The 14,887-nt window shown below is 54.1% G+C and overlaps 7 protein-coding genes across 7 annotated transcripts; 4 read left to right on the plus strand and 3 right to left on the minus strand.

Annotated features, from left to right (window-relative positions):
- Positions 1–288: 288 nt before the first annotated feature.
- CLAFUR5_02199 (uncharacterized protein) lies at positions 289–2,023 on the plus strand (the record flags this gene model as incomplete). Its single annotated transcript, XM_047901347.1, has 3 exons — positions 289–688; positions 737–837; positions 902–2,023. 3 exons carry the CDS (start codon positions 289–291, stop codon positions 2,021–2,023), a joined length of 1,623 nt encoding a protein of 540 aa, XP_047757276.1.
- A 1,462-nt stretch (positions 2,024–3,485) lies between these two features.
- CLAFUR5_02200 (uncharacterized protein) lies at positions 3,486–4,703 on the minus strand (the record flags this gene model as incomplete). Its single annotated transcript, XM_047901348.1, has 1 exon — positions 3,486–4,703. The coding sequence occupies one exon, from the start codon at positions 4,701–4,703 to the stop codon at positions 3,486–3,488; it is 1,218 nt and encodes a 405-aa protein (XP_047756675.1).
- A 2,517-nt stretch (positions 4,704–7,220) lies between these two features.
- Positions 7,221–9,673, plus strand: CLAFUR5_02201 (putative glutaminase; the record flags this gene model as incomplete). The annotated part of the gene is made up of 2 exons (XM_047901349.1): positions 7,221–7,397; positions 7,448–9,673. The coding sequence occupies 2 exons, from the start codon at positions 7,221–7,223 to the stop codon at positions 9,671–9,673; spliced, it is 2,403 nt and encodes an 800-aa protein (XP_047756676.1).
- A 459-nt stretch (positions 9,674–10,132) lies between these two features.
- CLAFUR5_02202 (High-affinity nicotinic acid transporter) lies at positions 10,133–11,980 on the plus strand (the record flags this gene model as incomplete). Its single annotated transcript, XM_047901350.1, has 1 exon — positions 10,133–11,980. One exon carries the CDS (start codon positions 10,133–10,135, stop codon positions 11,978–11,980), a length of 1,848 nt encoding a protein of 615 aa, XP_047756673.1.
- Positions 11,981–12,003: 23 nt separating this feature from the next.
- CLAFUR5_02203 (2-oxoglutarate-dependent dioxygenase tropC) lies at positions 12,004–12,899 on the minus strand (the record flags this gene model as incomplete). The annotated part of the gene is made up of 4 exons (XM_047901351.1): positions 12,004–12,054; positions 12,078–12,314; positions 12,374–12,678; positions 12,884–12,899. 4 exons carry the CDS (start codon positions 12,897–12,899, stop codon positions 12,004–12,006), a joined length of 609 nt encoding a protein of 202 aa, XP_047756674.1.
- A 66-nt stretch (positions 12,900–12,965) lies between these two features.
- CLAFUR5_02204 (uncharacterized protein) lies at positions 12,966–13,997 on the plus strand (the record flags this gene model as incomplete). Its single annotated transcript, XM_047901352.1, has 1 exon — positions 12,966–13,997. One exon carries the CDS (start codon positions 12,966–12,968, stop codon positions 13,995–13,997), a length of 1,032 nt encoding a protein of 343 aa, XP_047756679.1.
- A 139-nt stretch (positions 13,998–14,136) lies between these two features.
- Positions 14,137–14,666, minus strand: CLAFUR5_02205 (uncharacterized protein; the record flags this gene model as incomplete). The annotated part of the gene is made up of 3 exons (XM_047901353.1): positions 14,137–14,334; positions 14,394–14,533; positions 14,639–14,666. 3 exons carry the CDS (start codon positions 14,664–14,666, stop codon positions 14,137–14,139), a joined length of 366 nt encoding a protein of 121 aa, XP_047756680.1.
- Between the last annotated feature and the right edge of the window lie 221 nt (positions 14,667–14,887).

Genomic DNA, 14,887 nt, shown 5'->3' on the forward strand with positions numbered 1-14,887 from the left:
TCGCCAGAGAACACTCCCCACGGTGGCTGCTTGCAGTGTATAGTCTGCTTCACCTTTGCAGCCATGACGCCGGTCTTACATGGAGGTTGGCACTGTCATGTGGCGGTTGCTTTGAGCTACTTCCTCTCTCCTTTCCCTCATCAACCTTCCGTGGCACGACCCCCAGGACGTCCCGACCCGCGTGCTATACCGACAAGATACCTGCGTGGCCGAGCTCTATTGAAAAAGAATGTTCTCGTGCGGCATATCTGACCCACGCCCACCGCATCTCTCGCTGGCAGACCTGCCATGACGACCACGGCCATGAAAGATCAGGACACACCGCATCCACTGCCAAGAGGACTGCCTGTTGAACTCTTCAAGCTCATCCTAAGCTACATCGAGCCGAACCACGAACAAGCTCTTCCCATCGACAAAGCGATCGCCAGTCGGCAGTTCTTGAGCGTGGAAAGTCTTGAGCCACCTGACCCTTCACACGGCTCAGTGCGAGACTCGCTCTCAACGATCGGCAACTTTCGACTGTCCTGTAAGGTCTTCAAGCAGATTGGGGCGCCATTCCTATTCACCAGGGTCGCGACCCGCTTCTCCAAGGACGGCCTGAAGAAGCTCGAGCGCCTGTCGCATTGGCAGCATCTTGCGTGTCACGTAAAGCGCTTCACGTACCTTGTTCCGTACTTTGTCAAAGGAGGTCTGTCGGTCCAGCCATGTCGACTGGGGTATTGCTAACAACTCGCAGAGCTCAGCGACTTTGACAGGCTACAGTCAGAGCTCCGACAGGAAGGTGTGCAGGCGGTCGATTCTCTGGCTCTGCGAGACAAAATCCGCGAGCAAAGAACGGTATGGGATGCACAACGGCGGCGTTCGCAACTGGCATGTGAGCACGACTGATGCCTAACTCTAGACAATTGCCCAGCAAGAGGATGCTCGTATACTAAAGAAGGCGATCGCCAGCTTCACTTCTTTACAGCTCATACAAATCCTTAGAGTGGCGAACAGGGAAGATGCTATGCTGTCTGATTACTTACGCCGTCATGAGGAAGTCCGGAGGGTGATCAACCTGGATTGGACTTCGGCTTGTTCGCACGCAGCGCGCACTGTCGGAACAGCCCTTCTCGACTCCAGCAACATGGAGTGGAACCGGTTCTCCTTGCCAATGATCAGCCCGACCAGCGCGCAATTCCTGAAGCTGTCTGGTCCGAACTCTGTTCAGATGCTGGCCGAACGACTTTCCTGCCTGACACTACACTTTGATGACAGCGAAGATCTCGAGGCAAAGCTCCAGGATCTTTCGGATTTGTTCAAAGCTGTTTTCTCGAAGGCAAAGAAGATGAAAGCCATTCACATCGGGTTTCCTTCCCACCGACCGCTAGCTCTACCATTGGAGAGTATTTTCCACAACGTCACATGGGACGACCTGGTGGCATTCGGCGTGAATGGCTGGGAGCTGGAGGATGCAGAAATCGTCGACTTCCTCAAGCGGCATAAGGACAAGCTGAGAGGAGTGCGATTGCGAGACGTGCATCTCAAAGATGGCAGCTCCTGGAGCGAAGTGCTGACCTTCCTTCGAAGCGAGCTACGCCAGTTGCAATGGGTGAGCTTACGAAGAATCGGCTACACCGCGTACTACAACTCACCAGAATATCTCCAAATGGCAGGCGCCGAGGTACTACCCATAGACAGCGATACTGATAGCGACGACGAGGATGTACCACCAACCGATCCTGGACCAGTCGATCAAGAAACTCCGTCCGAAGACTCCCAAGATGACAGAGACGAAGATGACAGCGAGGAGTCTGATGGAGAGTCCGATGATGAGCATGGACCAGGGGCGAACGACATGGACTTTCCGAATCTGAATTCGCCAGATACTCCCTCATCGGCGCCCCGGTGCAACTGTGGTGATGGACGACAGATAGACGCTGCGTCCGAGCTTCGGGACGACGATATCAGGGTTGATAACTTGAAGCGAAAATACTGGGAGAAGTGGGTATTGCGAAGGTGCTTCGAGCATGACTGCAGATGAGCGCGAGGACTAGAACCTGCCGTCCCTTTTGATGGCACCAAGAAGGGTCGCATAGTCGCTGCTATTGCCGATCACCAGGTTACTGGAAGTCAGCGATTAGCCATGCTACTCAGTCCGGCTTCGTGGTTGTCTTACTTGGCACCGACTTCTTCTGTGGGTGGGCAATCAACAAGCGAGACTTGACCATGAAGTTGGATATTTGTACAAGAGTACAGCTCCAACAATGGACTCTACACCGAGGTCCGGTACATCACAAGCACGCGTCATACTGTGCGAACAGTGTCAGCACGGGCGAAGGGTCATGGCAGTTGGTCCAGGAACGGTGCTGCACACGATACGAGGAAGGACTTCAAGAGATTCGAGCGCGTCATAAAAGCTTGCCAGAATCTCCCCATCAGGTCTTTAGCTGTCACTGCTCTAGACACGCCACAACAACGTCCTCACGCTCTCGAATGTTACGGGAAAGGCCATGGCACGTAGAAAGGCAGATGAGGACTAATCTCACTTGACTTACAATACTTGATCTATCGAAGCTGGAGATGAACGCACGAGATCAGACTGCAAGCGAGCGACATGCACGAAAGTCCAGTCACCAGCATCATCATCCTGCATGCCACGCAACAAAGCGGCGCAGACTCGTAGTTCTAGCGGCCGGCATCTCGCCGCAAGACAAAATCAATATTCAATATCACACGAGAAGGAAAACAGAGTGTACGCTAGGTACGCTAGGCACCGCTACATCTCAAAACGGCAATCGCGTTCTCTCCCAGCCCACATGGCACATGCTCCAGCGTGCCATGCGTGCCCAACATTCTGCCGAACCAGCCACTTCGTAGTCCTCGCGGCACCTCGCTTGGGGCCCGTGCTGTTCGTGCTCGTCCGTTTGTGAACTCTGTAATCTATTATGTATGCAGCGTAGATCTTATTACATGCACATATATACACTGGCGGTGCTGCCGCGAACCTACCTTGATTGATGTCGACTCCTGCCTGTATGCCTCGACGCTGGCGCTGTGCACGGAGGAATGTTAGACAGACTAGCTGCCGCTCAGATCGGCTTTAAAGCAAGAGCGCATCTTTGGTCTGGTCGTTCTTGCAGTCTTTGTTGTTTGTTCTGTACACTCTTGCTGTATATTTTGTGTACACCCAGTACATCAACCTTGGTTAGATAACTCCTGATCAGTTTGTGATCTTGCCATACTTTGCGCAGACTCGCTTTGGATGCGACCTGGCACTCCCACTATGTCTGCAGCTCACCCGGGACGACAGGTTTTGCATTTCTCGTGCAGTCGAACCCGAGCCGGCTCCACGACCGCTATGGACCACCCGGCCCCATTTCCTTAGCCACGACCAGTCTCCGCCAATGCGCCTGTGCTCCTCCGGATCGCCATGATGGACTGGTCCAAGACTGCCAAAATTGTATATCGAGAAGATGAGCATTGTTCCAACGTCTGATCTTGCCTCAAGCCACGAGGAGAGGACCCATCTGTCCTAGCTGGCCACCTTTCAGGCTCTCGTAGAATCGCTTGCACGGCGCATCCAGAAAGCTGCCGGGGTATATGAAATCAATCAGTACTTTGCGTACCTGCTCCCAGTACTGCAGCTGCAAATCATGCATCAGGCCCCACAGGAGCTGCTGGAAGAAGGCAACCGTCGAGCCACAAGTAACGCTGATGATGAAGATGGCCCAAAGAGCCGCCTCTGCTGATTTGGGCTCTTTGAGCGCATCCTGGTCCAGTGCGATCACTTCTGCCCAGGCTGCCTCGAGTCCAGAGTTATACTTTTGATCGAAAGCGAAGGTCTGGCCATCAGCACGCTGACCTTGGAATATCGTCAGACAGGTGCAGGCGATGCGCAGATGTCTCTGGATTGGATGACCTGGCTGATCGCTATTCCTCATATTGGCAGTGGCGGATGTCATGACGATATCAAAGAGAAGCTCATGCAGGCGGCTCTCGGCACCGGGACTGCTAAAGTCGATACATGCCGTGCGACTCAGGAGAACCATGAACGGATCCGAGATCTGGATGCGGCCTTGGAGTGCCACAAAGCCTCTTGGAAGTGCGACTGGTAGCCGACGATTAAAGATTCCACCATTATTAATATCGACGCCTTCCATCTTATCGCCATTGTCCGAAATCATGCCTCCTGCAGCTGAGAGGACGTTGTTCGCGTTGCCTAGCTGTGGCATACCAGTGCCAGCAAGCATGACAGCACCTGCCGCAAATGAGGCGGCCGACAGATGCAACACATTGGTGATCCAATTCAGCAGTGGCTTGAGCGCATTGATGCTCGTCCCTTCTTGATCATCGTTGCTGCGGTCCTGCACCTGATTCTGCGCGGAAGGCTGGCGTTGTGGCGGTGGCGGTGGCGGTGATTGAACATTCTGGGTATGTGTATTCGGATTTGGATTAGGAGGAACCTGCAGAGTCTGAAATGAAGAACTCTCGCCTGGTGACAGCGGGCCTTCCTTATGCCTGTCTTCCCTATTCCTGGCACGGGTCTCTCTGCTCTGAGCGGCACTAGCTCGAGCAGCCTGCGCACGCACAATGCGTCTTGATGCTTCGCTGTGGCGCCCACGTTCGGAGACAATCACCAGAGGAGGGGTTCGACCTAGGCCAGCGGGTTGAGACGATGCGGTATCGTCAGTTGACGACGTATTGTCTCGAGGGGGCGTCATCTGGAAAGGGCATACGAGCAGCTTGCGGCTCTGAGGCCACAATAAATCTTGCCCGGTACGTACCACGCACCAATGATGGCCCGGTGGTGGCACCCAGGTGAGCAGTAATAATCAATGGCCTCGTACGCAAATGAACGAAGATGCTCAATCCTGGACGTCTCCTTCTTCAGGCGTGGAAGCTGTCAACCTCGCTGACGGAAGGTATGAGCCTGAGCAACTGCCAACCCATTCGGTGCCTGCATGGTGGTTTTTTAGACGCCAACGCAAAGCAGCCGCAGAGCAATGTCATAACACGACATGGCACGGCGAGCCGAGTCGACAACGGCTAGCCGCTTGCAGATCACGGCGTCATGTGCATCTGTTTGGTTATGCCAATGGCGAGGCTCTGCGGCTGATAAGATAAGGTAAAATGTGCGATCGAGATGGAAGCTCAGCAGGAGCCAGTATCAGCCTTGGAGCAGTATATCGCGGCCAAGGCCGCCATGTTGACCAGTGCCGTTCAGCTCGCCGCGCTATGCTGTGGTTCCGGACGCGCCAGACGACGGGTGTTCAGCAAATCACAGGCGGTGTTGGATGGTGCATTGGACGAAAAAATGCTAGCGCCTGCGTGATGACGCGAGCTGGATCATCACCTGCGGGGCGCGACTTCCGCGCGGAGTCGGGCATCGCGAAAACCACCACGCCTGCTGGGCATAATTCTTACTGTGCCGCGTGCGCACTGCAGTGCTGCTATGAGACACGTCGTTCCTTGCGAAGGGTAGGGGGTGCCCACTCTCCGACACACGATGCAGCCACCCTAGGAGCCTCCCTCTACGGTTCTACCCATGATCACGATCGAGGGTCCATCATAACCTTAACCAGAACCGCCAAAGCGATGCAGCGACTCGAAGCGGTTTGGCGACCTCGCGCTCCTCGGTCCCGCGCGGCTGCCATGCTTTTCCCACTCGGAACTTCTGCAACCTGCAATCGCATCTGCTACTAAAGCAGCTCCTTTGCCGGAAGAAGCCACCATTTTCTGCTTCCAGTATGACTTCGAGTCGAGCAAGCTGACAACGCCACCCTCCACCTTCGCGTCAGATACAGCCTCCACCGCCTCGGTAGCAGCAAGAGGCATGGCACCGGTTATGTTTCGGACCTGGAGTATTGCAACAACAACCACGTCGCCCGTACCTGGTTCCAAGATGGGATCTCGATGTCTCAGGGCACATACTGAGTCCTGCGGAGGCTGATATCATGCATTCGTTCTCTATGGTATTGATCAGCAGAAGCAGCCAGTCTATGCACGCGGCAGCACATCAGCAAGCAGTAGCTTCACATTAGGAGCGTAGATCGATGAGGTCCTTCGTCATGGGCAATGGTGCTAACAATGAAGGTACTTATTCACCGAGAACGAGGTAAGAACCCCTGCGACCATGGACACGAGCGACACAGTGCAGTCGACGCAGTGTTGACTCTACCGAGGACCTCCACACCGATCTGCAGAGGGCACCGATACCGCAGACGAGGTGAGTGCAGGAATTGACTTATGAACAACGCGGCGCGAACGATGCGCATGCAAAGTCAGGGTGCAAGCTGCATATTGTAGCGACCACATCGAGCACATGAACATGCGATGCATGGTGCAGGACGAGCATTGCAGGAGCAGTGACGGGACCACATCGCATTCGATCAGACCTGAAGTCTATCAGCATCTGCAGCTCTGAAAGACTGAAGTTAACATCTACCACGGTCGTTTCGGATCCTCAGCATCTCGGTAGCGCGCGGGTACATCCTCTCACGACAAGGATATTTTGGCTGTCGAAGCGGCGTATATTCCGACACGTTTCCGAGATTCTGAGGATCCGAAATGATCGTGGTAGATGTTAGAGCTGCCGTGAACGACTGGTGAGGACCAAAACGCACTTCAACCTCACTAGACACGCACTCATATGTTTCCCTTGCTCGACATCCCTGAATGGCAGATGCTCGGCCGAGTCAGTGAAGCTGGAGTAAGATTATGGTGCCTGCATGGCCGTGACAGAGCTGGTGCTCCTCATCAGACTTCATGAAGAGCTCGTCTCCAAGGCAAATTATCTATCTCTACGCCTGAAGACACCGTTCATATATCTTTTATCGCTCATGCACGGTAGATCGTTTCAGCCCTTCAAGCATCACTTGTTTCACAACATCACCGGACGCAAACAGCCGAGACGTTAGATCGAAGGCAAGGTACGCGCCCCGCTACGTCAGATCTGGGGTTGTGTTCGCGTGTCCATCCGCATCGTCCAAGGAAGATGCTCGTGACCAACACCTAACCACCCACAACTCAGACATCGTGGCCTCGTTCCGACCTAGCGTGTCAGACGACCCTTCCTTTGCCGCGTAGCTTCAAGTAAGCTTGGATGGTGTGTGCGGTGGCCTGAGAAGCTCTCACGGAAGCTCTTGCTGCAAACACAATTCCTCTTCTCGTCTCTCCTTGCGTGTTTGTCGTGTGTTCTGTTGATCTTGCTCCAGAGACTAACCTCACGACTGCCCATCATGCGCGCTGGCGCTGTCGTGGCAGCGGCAGCAGGTCTGCTCAGCTTTAGTAGCGCTTCGACGCTGACGCCTCCAGTGCTGCCGCTCATTGTACGCAATCCGTACCTCTCCACGTGGCTGGCCAACGCGAGAGATGAGCCGTGGTCGAAATGGCCAATGCACTGGACTGGACAATCGGTAGGTCTCGTGCCATGAGGTCTTGTCTCCGTGTGCTGAGATACCACTAGGTCGGCTTGAGCATTCTTGCTTCAGTTCCAGAGACCTCCAACGTCTATCCACTCCTGGGAAGACCGCACGATGGCTTGGACCGTGACAGCAATCATTATACCGTCGCCTTCCCGCAGTACCTAGGAGCTCAATACGATGCCTCCACGACCAATCTCACCTACGCCATTCCCTCGTACAAGACAGCAAACGGCAGCGTCGAGATCGTGCTGTCTTTCCTCTCACCGATCACGCCCACTTCGACTCTGCGGCAGTCGATTCCGGCCAGCTACTTGAGTGTTCATGTGAAGGGCAATTTCAATGTAGATATCTATGTTGACGTAAATGGCCAGTGGGTCAGCGGCAATCGCGGATCCAGAATTGAATGGGACCTGCATGACAGTGAGAAGAAGCTGAAAACCTGGAGAATCAAGCGGAGTAATGAGGAGCTCTTCACAGAGTGGAACGATCGCGCCGAATGGGGCTCTCTGCACTTTACAGGGCCTGCAGACATCCACCATGAGTGTGGTGTTTCGAATCTGTTGCGACAACGCTTCTCGAGGACTGGGTCTCTGCAGAATGCGGTTGACGACTCGTATCGAAGCATCATGGACGAGGAGCCTGTGTTTGCGTTCAGTAAATCGTTCAACTTGAGCGGTGGATGCACTGATGAGTATGTCGAAGACAGCGTGCTCTTCACAATTGCCCATATCCAGGACCCAGTCACGCAATTCGCCTCGGCACGCGGTCTTACCATGATGAGGCCATTGTGGAAGTCGTACTTCTTCACAAACGATGCTCTGACCTCGTTCCACTACCACGACTACAAGCATGCCTTTACACTTGCAGCTGACTACTCGGCGAAGGTAGCAAAAGATGCTTACGCCAGCGGTAGCGACAGCTACAAGGACATTGTCGAGCTCAGCGCGAGGCAAGTTCTGGGCGGGACTGTCTTCAGCGGAACTCCGGACAACCCGATCCTCTTCCTGAAGGAGATCAGCAGTGACGGCAACTGTCAGACCATCGATGTCATCTTCCCTGCCTTCCCCTTCTTCCTCTACACCAACCCGAAATGGCTCGCGTATATGCTTGAGCCACTGCTTGAGCACATGCTCAGTGGCCAGTACCCGAACGATTACGCGATGCACGATTTAGGCGCGTCCTTCCCGAATGTGACGGGACACCCAGATGGAAGAGATGAATACATGCCGGTGGAGGAGTGTGGAGATATGTTGATTATGGGACTGGCTCTGGTGAACAGTCTCAAGTACGACTCGCAAGAGCAGGCACAGTCTCCATGGAGCGCTTTGGGCAAGCCGAAAGATGTCGCCAGCATCGAAGCCTCCGATAGTGTCAGTCCGTTCTCTCTGCCGGCAGTCCTTGAGACCCGAGAAGGCATCTATGGTCTCGATGATCAGTGGGGTGGAGTCGCCTCCAAGCATCAAGCGGAGAAATGGGTGTCTCGGACCTACAGCCTTTGGAAGCAATGGACAGGATACCTAGTAGAGTTTTCCTTATACCCAGAGAACCAGCTCTGCACCGACGACTTCGCCGGTTGGCTGCCGCTCATGACGAACCTCGCACTGAAGGGCATCGTCGGTATCAAGGCTATGAGCGAGCTTGCTGAGCTGGTAGGCGAGAAGGAAGACGCCAAGCACTACCGCAACATTAGCGAGTCTTACATCAAGACTTGGGAGAAGGAGGGCATCGCGCATGATGGTGGCCGAGCCAAGCTAGCATACAACTGGCAAGGCAGCTGGACGACCATCTACTCCCTCTACGCAGACGCTCTGCTGTGCTTCCACCCGTCACTGAACGCATCCTCAAGCGATCTTGACATGCACAGGGCTGGCACCCAGGAGCCCCTGATGCCACACAGCAAAGACGCCAGCAACTTCATCCCAGACCACATCTACACAACGCAGTCTCGTTGGTATGAGGTGGCCATGCAGAAGTACGGACTTCCACTAGACAGTCGGCACTTCTACACCAAGAGCGACTGGGAATTCCAGGCTGCTGCCGTGTCCAGCAAAAAAGTGCGAGCTCAGATCCTGGATCGGGTCGCGAAGTGGTTGAATGAGACGAGTACTGATCGGCCATTTACTGATCTCTATAAGACGGAGGATGATGGCGGATATCCAGGGCCGAACTTCTTTGCTAGGCCGGTCATTGGTAGTCACTTTGCTTTCTTGACGCTTGAGAGGGCTTGTGGTGGGAAGGGGAGCCAGGCTTTCATGTATGAGTCGTAAGCACCGACATCATGAGATGTTTGTTGAAGGAGATCGCAGACTGTTCGATGGAAAGGATTGCGGGACGACTTTCGGTCTTTTGAGCTCGAGCATTGCATTGCACGGCATCAGGGCGGCGTACTGCTTGAGGTCTGCATTAACGATGATCATGATGAGTAGATAGCACAGCAAACTCTTGTTACACACATCTCTCCACCTTGTGTGCCCATAATACATGCCGATACATACCCGGCAAGTTCTAAGTTTCGGCGCCGGTGTGTCGGCAGGATCGAGCCACCAACACCCGACACAGCAGGCACAGAAACTCAGCGCGTGACAAGCCAGCTGCACAGCTGATCATGGTGGACGCGAGATCCATTTTGGCAGAGCATGCCAAGCGACGAAAGTGACTATGAGCTACATACGAAAGCTGTCTAGTGAATCGGGACCATTGGAAGAAGAAGAAGAGACGGTGAGGACATGAACACCTCTCGCCGATTTCAGCAGCGACATGATGAGGAGCAGCAGACATTGATCGGAGGAGAACGAAATGCCACACAACCCGCGAACGACGACAGCACCCTCCTCAACCGCCGCACCGTCCGCAAACTCGACACCATCCTCCTCCCCTTCCTCGCCCTCCTCTTCCTCCTCAACAGCCTCGACAAATCCAACATCGGCAACGCCGAAACCGCCGGCTTCACCCACGACACAGGCCTCTCCCGCAACGATGTCAACACCTCCATGGCCGTCTTCTTCTTCGTCTTCGTGCTACTCCAGCCCCTCGGCGCCGCTTTAGGCCGCAAATTCGGGATGCGAAGATATGTGCCCATCTGCATGAGCATCTGGGGCCTGACGACAATTCTGCATGTCTTTGTGAGTGAGCGGTGGCATTTGATTGTGTTGCGGGTCATGCTGGCGGTGCTGGAGGCGGGGTTTTATCCTACGACTGTGAGCTATATGAGTTTGTTTTATACGAAGTATGAGTTTGCGTTTAGGTTGGGGTTCTTTTATGGGATGAGTGCGGTGTCGGGGATGTTGGGGGGTGTGCTGAGTTGGGCGGTTTTCTCGCATTTTGAGGGGCATGGGGATGGTGGTGGGAATACGCCGGAGCTGCCGCCTACGAGGAGGCATGAGGATAGACCGGAGGGGTTGAAGAGCTGGGAGATTTTGTTCTTGATTGAGGGCTGTATGACGATGGCGGTGGCGTTGGTGGGATTCTTTTGGTTGCCAAAGTCTGCGGATACTGCGTGGTTCTTCACGAGAGAGGAGCGGGATCATGCAGAGCAGCGTATGCTGGTTGATACACTTGCCATAAGTGAGCCGCAGAAGTCGAATGAGGATAGTCCTTCGAGTGCGAGCAGATATGGCGAGGAAGATGACCGAGAGCGACCGATGCCTGTCCAAGGAGAAGGCACGGGAGATGGTGATCACGAACGATTGCTAGGTGGAAACAATCTACATGAAATTCTACGAAGAACAGTTTCCGGTGTATCTGGTCATCCTATAACAGAGGATTCCGGTCTGACCAAGCAAGACATCTTGTCCGCTATCTTCAACTACAAGATCTGGCACCTGCTATTCGTCAACATCCTAAGCGCCATACCTGCGACCGCATTCGGCGTACTCTTGCCAATACTGGTCAAAGAGCTCTCTCCATCTCTGAACCTATCCCCAGCAGCATCGAATCTGCTGTCTGCACCACCCTTCGCGTTCGGTGCTGTCGCACTCTTCGTGTTCACCATCTGGTCAGATCGCAGCCGGAAGCGGTTGACACCAGTTCTGTGGGGCCTCGCTCTGCTTCTCATCGGGTTGATGATGACCATACTATCGCCGTTGAGCAACTACTGGCTACGCTACTTCTCGCTTTGTGTGCTACTCTCTGGCTCATACATAGCCTCGCCGCTCACTGTGGCCTGGCTGACAAACAACACACCGGAGCCTGGGAAGCGCGCAATTCTACTCGGCATCAACGGCTGGGGCAATCTGGCAGGCTGCTTTATGTCAGTGCTCTTCACGCCGGAAGGCGAGGAGACTGGATACTTCAGATCATTCCTAATCCTGCTGATCTGCGTCCTGATCTCGTTTGCCGGCTTTGTCCTGTTCCGCGCCATCCTGATCAGGGAGAATCGGTACCGAGACAATGTCCTGCGCAGCTGGAGCGACGAGGAGAAAGAGCGTGAAGAGCTGGTGGGAGACATTCCTGCACCTGACAATTTTGGCCAACGTCTGGCGCGAAAGTTGGGCTTGTTGGCGCTTGCGAAGAGAGCTGGATCGGACGAGGCGAGGAAAGGAGATGAGAAGCTGACTTATAGATATAGCCTATGATACCCACGTAACAAGCGACGACCCTACACGTATCGATTGTGCAACTCTGCCCAGTACCTCCCCTCAAGCCGTAGCTGCTGTCAAACTTCTTCCGCACATGTTCCTCGACCGTCTCCCCACCACTGTCAGTCGGGTCGAAAGGATTCGTCGCCGCAAAGTCACCGTCGAGACCGAGGACGAGTATTTCGAGAAGACTTCGTGCGAGGTGTAGCATGGGGGTGTAGTAGGTTGTGACGGGCTCGCGGAAGTCTTGGGATGCGATGGTGGGAGGCCATTGGTTTGGGCCGCGGCGGAACCCTTTTTCGTGAGTTTCTTCGGCACCGATGTAGAAGCCCTGGGGTGGATTGTCAGGATACGCACGCCTATTGACAGGGTAGCGATGGCGATGCTCACTTCTTTGTCGTCAGGCAAAGCAGTCTTATCCAAGACTTGCTCTTTGATGCGTTCGTAGCCGTGGCGGGAGGGACTGTTCTTCAACGAGAGAGCTTCCTTCTGCTCAATGGGCAGATCGAAGAAAGTCTTGCAGCATTCGAGGATCTGGCGTTGGGGTTCTAGAGGTATGCCGTGGCCTTTTACTTGCAGAAAACCATATTCTGTGCAGGCTTCCTTGACTTGTGCGACGACTTGAGCTTTTGCTGAAGGGGATGATGTTGGGTCGAGGTAGGGAGATATGTTGATTGTTGGAATTTCGGTGATGGCTGTCAGGGTTGCTTAGCAGTGATTGAGGATGAATGAGGATAATGAGCATACAGTCTGCTCATATGTTCCTCAGTCGGATATCACCGTGGTCGTACTTTCCTAAAGCGCGAGAAGCGAGCTCAGTCAGCCAGTAGCGGATCTCGCCGAGCGATGATCCTGGTTTGGAAGGAAGTTTGACATGAACATTCACTTTGCAGTGTTAACTTAACCTCACGATCATCTGCGCTGCTGTCACTACATCAAGCTATGACTAAGTTGATAAGACGTCGGAGGATCAGCGTTCAAGATGGCCGTTATTGCACCACCCAAATTGGCCTTTGACCTGTGGCAACCTTCAACGAACAAGGATCAGAACGCAGAAGACTACTTTGATGAAGATTTGACACAAACGCACCTCACCACAGGCGTGAAGGCAATCGACACCGCCCTCGAAGGTGGCTTCGACTATGGCGTTGTCCACTGCATCACATCTTCAGCAGATGCTGGCACGAAAGAACTCATACAAGGACTCGTGTCTTCACACATTCGCACTTCGTCAAGGGCTAGTGCTACGGTGATAGATAGCACTATGTCCTTTGACGTGCGTCGTCTTTATCAGGTCTTGCAAGCGTCGATGAAGGATGCCAGCGAGCAGGAAACGTTGGAAGTACTGGATCGGGTCAAGATCACGAAGGTGTTTGACAATGTTGGGGCTGTGGAGGCCCTGGCAGAAGTTGAGGAGAGAGCGAAGGTCGATGGCGCAGCTGCTACTGCACCTCAACAAGCTGCCGTACCGAAGAGCACGATTGAGGACAGTGATGAAGAAGACGACATGCTCGACTCACCTCCCAAGCTCAACCAAGCTGCAACGGAAGCATCACCAGTGGATGCACTGTCCACGACGCCACCTGGCGGCATCCTCATAATCGACAACATATCCCAGCTCTTTCAACCCATCATCAAGAACAACTACGTCCACGGCCAAGCTCTGCTGTCACAGTTCTTGCGCACCGTCACGCTCCTGACTCGCAGACACGAGCTCTGCACTGTCATCCTTAGCAGCGCCAGTAACAAACCAGCGTCGAGGGATGAGAGGATGAGTCTGTTCGAATCATGCGATGTTCGACCTGCGCTAGGAGATGAGCTCGGCTATTTGGTGGATGTGCATCTCTACCTTCACCAGATGCTGGCGAAGAGACTGGAGGGTACTAGAGTGCAGGGGAGGTATCCGCAAAAGGTGAACATGCTGGAAGTCGTTTCAGATAGGGTCCGTGGAAGGTATGGGCGTTATGCAGCTTTCTCCTGCACAGCAGACGGAACGCTCGACGACGTCCCATAGCATAACACGCACGGTCATGTAGCTCAACGTATTCTCTTTCATCAGACTACTCAGCTCTTGCCTTTCGCCCGTGTTCATTCCTGCCCATATATGTACACGGACATGCCACGCCCAAACCCTCAAAGAGCCTACCCATCTCTTAAGCCTTCCCCTCCGCACCCTTAGGATTATTGCTCCCAAACGTCGGCAGCAGACTTCCATGCTTCACATTCTTCTCCGCATCACTCGCCTCTAACAATCCCAAACTCCGTATCTGCCCTGCGCTCGGCGCGTCGTCTCGTGGTGTGGAGGCTTCTCGTTTTCGGTATGCGGCTTGGAGGGCGAGGACTTTGCTGGCCTAGATTACAGACGTGATTAGGATGCGGCCTGAGTAGAGGTGGCTCGGAGTGGTATTACTTCTTTACGGTGGTGAAGGCACTCGTAGTAGTCTTCGAGGACTGGTTGGCACTTTGCTTTGCCGGAGTCGTCTTCGGCGTTTGTGTTGACTACGTAGCAGGCGAGGACTTCTTGCCAGAAGGGGAAGCAGCGTGAGGGACCTGGCGGGCGAAGGTGTTAGCTGTGGTGGTCGTGGTCGTGGGCATGGTGTGTAATCGCAAGGTGGAATGGGTGCTCCGGCGGTGTACGATCGCGGCTATGCGTACCTCCTGTCAAGCCGTATCCAGACGCCATTTTGTAGTAGTGCTGTGAGGTACTTCGGAGCTGCAATGGCAGTTCAGAGGCTCGAGATGTTGTGCTCTTGCTGTCAATGCGATTGACCAATGGAGGGAGGTCCGTTTACCGACGCATTGACCATGCAAAAGCCCTGGGAACGAGGATGGAGGAAGTTGCGAATCACATTCGAAGTTGGTCTCCTACAACAACACTTTCAACACAGTACACAAACTTTCACG

Source organism: Fulvia fulva, chromosome 1 (genome assembly GCF_020509005.1).
Source record: "Fulvia fulva chromosome 1, complete sequence".
Lineage (NCBI taxonomy): Eukaryota > Fungi > Ascomycota > Dothideomycetes > Mycosphaerellales > Mycosphaerellaceae > Fulvia > Fulvia fulva.